Consider the following 12,063-nt stretch of genomic DNA (forward strand, 5'->3'; position numbering starts at 1 on the left):
TCTCACCTCTGGAGCCTATCTCTAGATCATTCTCATTATTGCTCTAAAGATCTATTCAGATCTTTAAAGAGAAGACACTGGTCAAATGATTTAATTATTCAAATTATTTACCTGCAACACTAAATTAACCTAAGAACAGGTACAAATGAAAATACACCAGTTTGTTGACAATTCAAACAATACTATACTTAGGAGAGCTATTTGGGGTCATGATTGAATTTGTGGAAAATCCAGGTTGTCATAGATTATCTCAGAAGAACCTCCTATCTTCACTGTAGGTCTCAGTCCAGCTGATGTTGTGACATAGGGCTCATTGCCTCTTTATGCCTACCTCTCCTTTTTACACTTAGTAGAGAAGGTGCTTAAGGCACATTCCCCTTTCTAAATAAGCATCAACCGAAACAGCACCACCTCCTTTCAGACAGCAGTACCGCCTTCTTCGTCGAAGTACACCTGCCTTCGGCCACCCAATCACAGGTGACGCTGAGGTCACGTGCACAGCGACCGCACGGCTTCCCGCGGAGGCTCTGGCTCCACCCACTTCCTCGTGCGCCCCCCCTCCAGTCCGGAGTGGGGCGGCGCCCCTCTGGAGACACGCCCTTGGGTTGGCTGCGCGTGCGCAGTGCGGCTAGTGGGCGGGATGAGGGAACGTGAAGTGCCGCGGCGCCTCGGGCTGCGAGCCGGGGCTGCTCTGTGAGGCGTGGCGTCGCGGCGGCCGGAGCTGAAGACATCTGCTTTCCCTCCCACTGCCGAAAGTAAACTTTCCCGGTCCTGCCCTGGCTTACCACGTCCTCGCTGTGGCTCCCGGGTGCGCCGTGGTCGGCTGAGAGCCGTGGTGCTTCAAGGCCTGGCTCCCTCCCCCGGCGCGGAGCCTCGGCGCCATGGACGCCACGGCGTTGGAGCGGGACGCCGTGCAATTCGCCCGGCTGGCGGTGCAGCGCGACCACGAAGGCCGCTACTCCGAGGCGGTGTTTTACTACAAGGTAGGCCGGGCGCCTCGCTCTGGCGGTGTCACTGGAGCGGGAGTAGCACGGGCCTGAGGCCGGGGGCGGGGTCCCGATGCCGTGGCGACCGGGCCTCCGGCCTGACTTTCCCACGCCCGCGGCGGCTCCGCTCACCCTGCAGCCGGGGCGCCCCTGCTTCTCTGGACGGTCTTGGCCTGGCAGGTGCCCACAGTGTAGCCACTCCTGGCACGGTAGTTCGGGATGGGGAGTTGGTGACTAATTCTTGCTGTCCTTTGGCTCTGACTAATGGCGAGGGGGAGTGGTCTCTGGAACCAAAATAATGCATCTTCGATGGAGAAAAGAAAAATCAAATTGAAAAAGATAAGTCCACCTCTTATCTCTTCATGGTGGATTTCCTAAGCATCTGTGTGTACGGTTTTTTTCCTGCTATAAACTTGTACCATGCTGTTAGTACTATTAAACCTTTTCATTCGAACGTTTTCTGAATCATTACGTTTATTGCTACAATATTTTAATAATAGCCACATAGTATTTCAGCATGTGCATATGCCATAATGTGTCTAGTCTTTTAGGCATTTGGCTTTCTCTGTCTCTCTCTCTCTCTCTGTCTCTCTGTCTCTGTCTCTGTCTCTCTCTTTCTCCCTCCTTCCCTCCCTCTCCCTCTTCTCCCTCTCCCTCGCCTTCCCTCTTTCTCTTTCCTTCTTTTTCTTTTCTTTTTTTTTTTTAGCACCGCAAAGGTGCAGTAAATATTCTTATAAAAGATGCTTTCCACATTTGCCTGAAAAAATATTATTTTGATGAATTACTGAGAGCCAAATATTAAATCAAAAGATATGGGCTTGTATATCCATCTATTCTCTTCTCTCCAGTCCTGAAGATTTGCAATGCCTCAGCTCTAGTTAGGTTCAAAAATATTTTATACTACTGTCGCCTTTAAAAAAGCATGCTAGACTACTAATTATTCAGTAAAAGTACTTTTTTTTTTACATGTTTGTGTGATGTCAGTAAATTGTGGTTTGCTTCAGTCTAATATATTATTGCCTTTATTTTAAAGTCTAAAGTGTTTCAGAATTACTCTTTTTGGCCTGGGGCCAGTGGCTCACTGATGTTTAAGGCTGGTTGCCGATGGCTCACGCCTGTAATCCTAGCTACTCAGGAGGCTGAGATCTGAGGATCGCAGTTCAAAGCCAGCCCGGGCAGGAATGTCCCTGAGACTCTTAACTCCAAGTAACCCTCAGAAAACCTGAAGTAAGTAAGTGGTAGAGCGCTAGCCTTGAGCTGAAGAGCTCAGGGACAGCGCCCAGGCCCAGAGTTCAAGCCCCACAACTGACCAAAAAAAAGAATTACTCCTTTTGGACTTTTTTTTTTTTTTAACAATTTCAGAACATGATATTTCATTAAATGAAAATGTTGTGGATTTTAGTTTTTTAAATAATTGACAAGTACTAATAGGTTAAAAATTGTGCCATATAAAAAGTGCTTTTTTTGTAAAGCAAAAAGCTTTCAGATAGGTGACATATATTGTCACTTAAGCATATTTCATCCTTAAGAAAGTCAAAAGAGTAGTTGTCTTGGGCTTTAGTGGCTCATGCCTGTAATTCAGAGATGAAGGTCTGAGGATCATAGTTCAAAGCCAGATGCTGCAGAAAAAGAGGCTGTGGAGGTGTGACTTATGTGGTAGAATGTCAGCCTTGAGTGAAAAACTAAGCAAGAATTCAGTCCCTAAGTGCAAGCCTTAATACTGGATACAAATAAAAGTAGTCATACTTCTAGAAATTATATAAACTTTATCAGTGTAATGTTTTTTACCTTGATGCTGTTCTAAAAGCAATTTTTATTTAATTAGTTGTGGGGCTTGAACTCAGGGCCTGGGTACTGTGCTTGAGCCTTTTTGCTAAAGGATAGCCCTCTACCACTTTGAGCCACAGCTCTACTTCAGTGTCCTAGTGGTTAGAGATAAGAGTCCCAGGTTGGCTTAGAACTGAAATCCACAGACCTCAGCCTCCTGAGTAGCTAGGATTACAGGCTTGAACCACTGGTGCCCAGCAAGCAGTTTCTTGTTACTTTTGAATGTAATTGACATGAATAAAATAAAGTTGATAGGAGCAGTTTTAAAAGCTAGCTTCATTTTAAAGTAAGATAGATTTTCAAAAATCTATCTTTTGAAAATCTACATGACATTTGGGAAGTGGAATATACTTAAATGTAATAGATATTTTATAATTCCTTATAAACTATGCAGTTTATTGAAGTTAAGTGTAACTATACTGTATTTAGATAATGTTGATTTGTATGAAACCATATAATGCTTATATGTCAAGGTATATTTTTCAAACTTGAAATATCTGAGTTATGGAAAGTGAGGGAATCATATGTTTTCTATCTTACAGTCTAAAGACATAAAGGTTAAAATTCTAACAGGGTTAAAACTGCACTTAAAAAAACCCAAACTAGTTTTGTTAGGTTCAGCAAAAGACTTTCTGCTCAAATAACTGGATTTAAAAAGTTACGCTCAAGCTGGGCGCCGGTAGCTCATAATGTCTGTAATCCTAGCTAATCAGGAGGCTGAGATCTGAGGATCATAGTTCAAAGGCAGCCTGGGGCAGGAAAGATTGTGAAACTCTTACCTCTAATAAACCACCAGCAAACTGGAAGTGGCGCTGTGGCTCAAGTGGTAGAGCACTAGCTTTGAGCTGAAGAGCTGAGGGACAGCGCTCAGGCCCAGTTATCAAGCCTGATGACTGACAAAACAAAACAACAAAAGTGATGCTCTGTGGGTAGTTGCTTTAGAAACAGGCTTGAGACCTCATAGAGTATCGAATCTGGTTAGGGTATTGCAAAGAAGGTACTGTGTTACTTGGGGAATCTCACTGTTCTTTCACAGTGGTAGCATTGGTAATCTTCATGGAGTGGTGATGGGAAGATAGAAACTCCTCTTTGCTAGGCATAGCATAAAACTGGCAGTGGAAGCTATGGAGTAATGGAAGAAGAATCAAAGTTTTCTTAATTAAAAGCATTTTTTTCATAGTAAAATCTGCTTTAATATGTGTTACCTTTTGACCATATTTCTATGGAGACTTTCAGTTTATTGTGAGATATTTAATCTTTGTAATTTATTTCTTTTTGGTAGTACTAGGGTTTGAAGTCAAGGCCTTGCTAGACAGATGTCCTATCATTTGAGCAACACCATTTTGCTTTAGGTATTTTTCAAATGAGGTCTCACATTTATGCTTCAGCTGGCCTATTTATCCTTCTGCTTAGTTGGAATGACAGGTATGCACCATCTTAACCAGCTTATTAAAATTAGTTGAGATGGAATCTCATGCACCTTTTGCCTAGACTGTCTTGATCACTGGTTCCTGAGTAGCTGATATTATAGGTATCTACCACTATGTGTGGCAGAAAAAAATAATATTAAAGGGTATTTTTGGTTTGTCATTCATGGAAAGCAGTTGTGAATTAGAGTAGTCATGAAAATTCAAATCATTGTATCATTGACTTCCTTTGAATTCTTTTTTTTTAGGAAGCTGCACAAGCCTTGATTTATGCTGAGATGGCAGGATCAAGCCTAGAACATATCCAAGAAAAAATAAATGAATATCAGGAAAGAGTTCAAGCTTTACATTCAGCAGGTTAGTTACTAAACTTGTCACTTTTCTTCCTCTCCCATCAAATCTTTTCCTCTTGCGTTTCTCTTTCCTCTTCATCTGTGGATCTTGATGCTTACTCTGTTTTATTGTTGTTGTTGTTGTTGGTTGTGGGGCTTGGGCGCTGTCCCTACGCTCTTCAGCTCAAGGCAAGCGATCTACACCACTTGAGCCACAGTGCCACTTCCGTTTTTCTAGTGGTTTATTGGAGATAAGAGTCTCATGGACTTTCCTGCCCGAACTGGCTCTGAACTGTGATCCTCAGATCTCAGCTCCTAAGTAGCTAGGATTACAGTCGCGAGACACCAGTGCCCGGCTCAAAAGAACCTTTGAGATTATAATAGCCAGTTTCCTAATTTTTGAGAGGTGGAGACATATCAAACAATTTCTCATTGGCAGACTTAAGATGAGGACTGCATTACGAGTCAGCTTTTAAAAAATCTGACATTTATCTTTTCCTGATATTAAAATCAAATGACTAATTGTTTTCAGTGTTTAAAGACATCATAGCTGGGTGCCAGTGGCTCACACCTGTAATCTTAGCTACTCAGGAGGCTGAGATCTGAGGATCACGGTTCAAAGCCAGCTGGCCAAGAAAGGCTGTGAGACTCTTTATCTCCAATAAACCACCAGAAAACTGGAAGTGGTGCTGTGGCTCAAGTGGTAGAGCTCTCGCCTTGAGCTGAAGAGCTCAGGGACAGTGCCAGAGCTCAGAGTTCAAGCCCCACAACCGACAAAAACAAACAATAAATAAAAACATCAGTTGGTACGCAATCTCTCTCAGTGTTCTCTACTTCCAGACCTTTGCTCAACTCCTTTTTTAAAACCAGGACTTGGAAAAGAAACATGTAAACAGAGACCTGTAATAGCCTGTATTTATTTTTGCAAACAGCTTGGCTAGTGCTGTGAGAGAGGTATGCATAGACTTACTGATCACAATTTTGTTAGGTAGAGGTTTCTGTCAGTCTGCTGTTTACATTCAAGGAAGAATTAACATCTATTGACATTTTGTTTTAGAAATGCATTAATAATGTATGTGGTAGGGACTTTTAACCCTCTTTTTTTTGGGTGTCCTGTTGCTGGAAAAGAAAGCCACAATCAAGACTGTCCAGGAGAATCTTTACTCATTGATTTTTGTTGTTTTCCACTCATTCTGAACAGAATGAACAGTTACAAGCATATAGTTAGGACAAAGTAGATTTGATCTACTTTTAATTCCCTGTTAGAGCAGTTCTCTTACTTGACCATAAATGGCATGTATAATTAAAAGGTGGATTGCTTATGATATGAAGTTATACTAATTTTTTGGAATTCTGTATGGGAGTTGGAGGTGTAACTCTGTTGTAGAGCTGTTGGATACCTTAGTTCTGTCCCCTAAACTGAAAAAATAATATTAATACTGTGTGATCCAAAGAAACTTCATTTTGTGAGCCAATTAAACAAAGTTCCTAAATTTAGCTGCTTTGTTTCATAAATATTGCACTTTGTTTCATAAACTGTTTTCAAATAAAGTTATCTCTAAACTATAGAAAGTAATCTTTCATGCCTACTCCCAGAAAAAAATATATATTTCCATTTATTTATTTATTTATTTATTGGTCAGTCATAGGTCTTGAACTCTGGGCCTGGGTGCTGTCTCTGAGCGCTTCAGCTCAAGGTGAGCACTCTGCCACTTGAACCACAGTACCACTTCTGGTTTTCTGGTGGTTAATTGGAGATAAGAGTCTCACAGACTTTCCTGCCCCAGCTGGCTTTGAACTTCACTCCTCAGATCTCAGCCTCCTGAGTAGCTAGGATTATAGGCCTGAGCCATCAGCACCTGACATATTTCCCTTTATTTGAATGACCATTTCTTGTGTAAATGTTTTAGCTAGTACTTGTACGTACTAGTGCTAGATTAGCCCTCAGGAAGCCCTCAATAAAGTATAGAAAATAAAATTATGAGAAAGCAGGTTGCTCTAGAAGACATATGGCATTGTTTGGAGAAATCTTGGTTTTCGTATTTCTGGGTGGAGGGGGATTATGCTACTGGTATCTAATTGAGAAGAGTTCTGGAATATTGCTAAAAATTTTACAATACATGGTACATTCTTCCACTGAAAGAATTATTCAGCCAAATATCAGTAGTACCAATGCTGAGAAACCCTAGATTGTTTTAATGTTTTTAAATTTTGATGCCTTCATTTTATGAATGAGATTAAGCACATGTCAGAATAGTAATGATGATTAAAGTTTTAAGACATCAGCATGTATTTTTTAGAAATGAATAAAATGTGAAGTATTTCTTTTTAAATAACAGGTTTATTGAGATACAGTTCACTTACAGAAATTTACTCTTTTAAATATGTAATTCAAGTCAGGTATCTGTGGGTCACAACTGTAATCCTAGCTACTCAGGAAGCTGAGAACTGGAGGATTACAGTTTTAAGCAAGCCCACGTAGAAAAAGTCTTGTGAGACTCTATCTCTAAAATAATCAGTAAAATGATGAACTGGAAGTGGGACTAAAATGGTAATGCACCAACTGAGCAAACCTAATAAGCTGAGTAAGCTTGAGGCCCTCAGGTTAGACTTGAGTACTGGGAGAGGGAGAGAAAACGTATAATTTAATGGTTTTTAATATAGCTCTCTACATGTTCTAACTTGAGAACATTTTTGTTGACCTGTAAGAAACCTAACTGTTAGTAGTCACTTTATGCTCCTAATCCCTAACTCTTAGCAACAGCCACTATAATCTACTTTCTGTCTTTATAAATTTGCCTGTTCTGAGTATTTCTGGATATTTTATATTTCATACAAATGTGATCATCCTATATGACTAATCTTTCATGGTCTGACTTCTTTCATTAAGCTTACTTAATATTGTAGAATATATCAGTGCTCCATTCTTGTAGCTGAGTTTTTCATACATTTTGGCTATTGGATGTTATTTTTCAACATTGTGAATGAGTTTTATTTTATTTTATTTATTTTTTTTTTTTTTTGGGTCTGGTTGTGTGGCCTGAACTCTGGGCCTGGGCGCTGTCCCTCAGCTCTTCAGCTCAAGGCTAATGCTCTAGCACTTGAGCCACAGCGCTACTTCTGACTTTTTTTTTTTTGCTTATGTGGTGCTGAGGAATCGAACCCAGGGCCTCATGCATGCAAGGCAAGCGCTCTACCACTGAGCCACCTTCCCTGCCTGCATTTTTTCTTTGTTGTTGTTGTACCATAGGGCCTTGTGAGTACTAGACACTGTGTGTGTGTGTATATGTGTGTATATATAGTTTTTAGATAAATAATTATATATATACTGTATATACTATATGTGTATATATACAGTTTTTAGATATATAATTATATAGTTTTATTTATGTATACATTTGTGGTTCTTTTCTTTTTAAGCTCCTAAAATTAATTAGTTTGCTTATTTATGCTGGTCCTGGGCTTGAACTTGGGGCCTGGGTAGTGTCCCTGAGCTTTTTTTTGCTGGTCCTGGATGCTTTCCTTGATGCTGTCTTTTTGTGCTCAAGGTTAGTATTCTACCACTTGAGCCACAGCACCACTTCTGGGTTTTTCTGAGAAGCTTACTGGAGATAAGAGTCTCAGGGGCTTTCCTGCCTGGGCTGGCTTCAAACTGCGATTCTCAGATACTAGCCTCTTGAGTAGCTAGGATTACAGGTGTGAGCCACTGGTGCCTGGCTAGTTTGTTTATTTTGTAGCCCAGATGGCCTGTGTAGCAAAGGCTGAACTTAAATTTGGGATCCTCCTGCCCTAGTTTACTGAGTTCTGGGATTACAGATACGTACATCACCCTAGCTTTGGCCTGTGCTACAATCTTTTTTTATTGTAGCCATCCTAATGAGTGTAAGGTAGCATTTATTCCATTGTGGTTTTGATTTACCTTTGCTTGATGGCTGATAATATTGAGCATGTTCTCATTTGCAGATGGCCATTTTAATATCTTCTGTAGAGAAATGTTATTCTCTACAAGAATTTTGTATGTTCTGGTGACATACATCTTACAAATATTATAAACTAAAAACAAATGGAAATACTTATTTTAAAGATCCGTACAATATGATAGTTTATTTTAGACCCAGATTAACAGGAAAAGAAGGAACTTTACCATCAGATCCTAGTATATTACACAATTATTGTTAGAATGGGAAAAATTACCTTAAAATATAATGGAGTTTTTTTTTGGGGGGGTATGAGGCGCATTCTTTGGATGAAAGAGTGCTGGTAAGGAGACAACGGAGAAATAATTGTAATAAAACCCTTTAAATATTTCTTACCTCTGTTGTCTATTGTGTGATAGACATTTGGGTTTTGAGGGGGGTTATCTTAAAATTAAGATTAAAAAGACTAGGAGAAAATTAGTCCTTTTTTTGTGTTCTGGTACTGGGCTTGAACTCTGGGCCTCAAGCATTTGTTCAGCTTGCTTGCTTGCTTATGGTTGGTGCTCTCCCATGTGAGCCATGACTCTTGTATGACATTTTGCTGACTAATTAGGGATGGAGTCTCCTAGACACTTTTATCTGTTCTGCCTTTGAATTGTGATTTTGAGATCTCAGCCTCTTGAGTAGCTAGGATTATAGTCAGGAGATACCAGCTCCCAGCAAATTATTTCTTTTTAATATATTATACAGCTTCCCCCCCCTTGTTACTGGAATTTGAACTCAGAGCTTGACACTTATTTAGCTGGTACTCTGCCACTTGAGCCATGCCTCCAGCCTGGCTTTTCACAAGTTAATTTTATACTTTTATGCCTGGGCTAGCTTTGAACTGTGATCTCAGCCTCCAGAATAGATAAAGAATGTCTTAAATCTATTAAAATGGTAGTGTTCCCTAGCTATATTTTAATTAATGTTCCTTCAATATATGCTGTTTCCCCCTCCCTCCCCATTTCTTAGTTCAGTCAAAGAGTGTTGATCCCTTGAAATCAAAACATCAGTTGGACCTAGAGCGTGCCCATTTCCTTGTTACACAAGCTTTTGATGAAGATGAAAAAGAAAACATTGAAGATGCTATAGAATTGTATACGGAAGCTGTGGACCTCTGTTTGAAGACAGTATGTATAGTTACAAGCTTAACTTGGTGAATTATGTTAAGAAATTTCTTCCTTTTCTAATGAATTTTAATTAACTCCATAAAGGAAAAATGGATCTGACATATAATTAAGTTAATCGTCGCTAAAAGATGATAAGTTAATAATGGGATTTACACTTTTTTTTATCACTATTATAACTGAGTTACTATCAGTTGTTTTTGAATTAGAGGCACTAGTTTTGAGCTCAGGCTTTTATTTATTTCTTTTCAGTCCTTAGGCTTGAACTCAAGGCCTCACCACTATCCTTGAGCTTCTTTTTTACTCAAGGCTAGTTCTCTGCCACTTGAGCTACAGCTCCACCTCCAGCTTTTTTGGTAGTTTTTTGGCGATAAAAGTCTCATGTACTTTCCTATGTGTACTGGCTTTGAGCCGTGATCCTCAGATCTCAGGCTCCTGAGTAGCTAGGATTACTGGTGTGAGCTATCAGCATCCAGTTTATCTTTTGATTTTTTTTTAAAAAAAATTGCAGGTATTGGGCATTTGAATTTAGCCTCATGTTTGCTAGTTTAGCATGATACCACTGAGCCCTGCCTCTCACTATTTTTCACTGGTTATTTTTTGAATAAGCTTTCACTTCCTGAATTAGTCTGTGCCTGAGCTATGACTGCTTATCATTACTGGAATCAGACTTGTGTGCCACTGTATCAAGCTCACTCTGTGGAAATAGTCTCAAGTACTTTTCTGCCCCACTGGCCTACATCTGAGATCCTCTTATTTTCAACCTCCTAAGTAGCTAGGATTAGAGATGTGAGCCACCAGTGCCTGGATAGCTTAATCATATCATAGTAGCTAAAATGATTACAGGAAAAATTCACCATAACCTATGAATTTAAAATAAACTTCTCTCCCTTTAAAAATAAAACTTTATACAGTAAAAAGGAGAAGCTTTATTGGCTTGCAGTGTAAAGTCGGTATGCTGGGTGGCTTTTACTGCTCTCTGAAGAACCTTGGTTCAGATGCTTCAGGGGGCATATAGTACTTGCATTTGAGGGGGAGATCAGGTAAAATGGCAAATCATGCTTCCAGTGCCTTTTATAATTTTTTTGGGCAGGATCTTTTGTTCAAAGAAGCTATGTAGCCTGATTTCCCTACGTCCCTGAAACCATATGTTAGCTCCTGAGACCTGCCACTCAGTCTTCCATGGCAGTGTTGTTGCATAGCTGTGGTCTACTTAGCACTTGTCCACGCTAAATTTTAAAGCAATAATCTTCAGATATAGTTTAACACATAAACTGTAAACATGAAACATATTACATAGCATTAAATGATAACTTTTAAGGCTGAAGATAAAATGTCATCTTTTAAAAAACTCGTAATTTCAAAAAGTATACTATGCATGGTACATTTTCTTTTACATATCATTGCCATAGATCAAGCAAATTAAAACAATAAATATGCTTTAGAATATGTTTCTTTCTTTTAAGTCGTATGAAACTGCTGATAAAACCCTGCAAAACAAACTGAAACAGTTGGCTCGACAGGCACTAGACAGGTGAGTTTTGTCACTCTAATTTTACTCTGTGGGTGATATGTGTTGTGTTGTTATTTAACAGATTTATTTTAATGTGTAGTAGAGATTATAGTAATAAGATGAAGATCTTTAAACTAAGATTTAGAAATCTTCCATTCTCTGAGTGAATTTATATCTTCTCTAGTTCTTTGCTTTGAATGTAAGAAATAGCCCAAAAGTATTATTAATTTTTACTCTATATAAAAAATGACTATGATATGTGAATTGGAAGATGGAGGATTTGTTATGAATGTAGCTCAGTGGTAAAAGTACTTGCCTACCATGAGAAGGCTCTGATCCCCAGCACCACAGAAAAATAAAACATCCATAGAAGAGAACTTTCAGAAAGCCTTCAAGAATTACTGAGAGGAAAAGTAAAGATTGAGAATGATTCTGTTTCCAGTCACACATATTCCCCAAATTATACTTATGTGTATCTCTTTCATCTTGAGCTCATGTCAACTTGCCAGTGAGACCATTCTATTTAAAACTGAGTCTTTTACAGCATTTTTATCTTATTTAATATTTTTTGCTATCTCTCTTATACAACTCCCTAAGGTGTATGGCACTTACCAGTTTAGTATTTGTTATTAGTCTGTATTACTTTCAACCTCTCTCTCCAAAATGTAAGGTCTGTGAAAACACATTTTGCTGATTTTGTTTGTTGCTCTACTAAGTTTGTAGCAGAATGCCTAATGTTTGTGTTCAAGGGTATGTTTATGGAAAGAATGGATGGATTTGTTTAAGAGAATTCTTCTTCAAAGACTATTGTAGATAAAGGGAAAATGGAAATTATATCTATAGCATGGATTATTAAAATTATCTCCTTTTTGAGGTTCCGACTAGATAGCTA

General features: G+C 39.2%; 1 protein-coding gene across 2 annotated transcripts in view; it reads left to right on the top strand.

The window, feature by feature from the left end:
- Window positions 1–648: 648 nt before the first annotated feature.
- The window catches only part of Capn7 (calpain 7), a 40,033-nt gene continuing 28,618 nt past the window's right edge, over window positions 649–12,063 (top strand). For both annotated transcript variants that reach the window (XM_070018609.1, XM_070018610.1), the window contains exons 1-4: window positions 649–983; window positions 4,489–4,597; window positions 9,504–9,661; window positions 11,125–11,192. In XM_070018609.1, the coding sequence (XP_069874710.1) occupies window positions 882–983; window positions 4,489–4,597; window positions 9,504–9,661; window positions 11,125–11,192 (437 nt within the window). In that variant the 5' untranslated portion in view covers window positions 649–881. The remainder of the gene's footprint in view (window positions 984–4,488; window positions 4,598–9,503; window positions 9,662–11,124; window positions 11,193–12,063) is intronic.

This window comes from Dipodomys merriami, unplaced genomic scaffold, assembly GCF_024711535.1.
Source record: "Dipodomys merriami isolate MVZ:Mamm:240054 unplaced genomic scaffold, mDipMer1.0.p SCAF_13, whole genome shotgun sequence".
NCBI lineage: Eukaryota > Metazoa > Chordata > Mammalia > Rodentia > Heteromyidae > Dipodomys > Dipodomys merriami.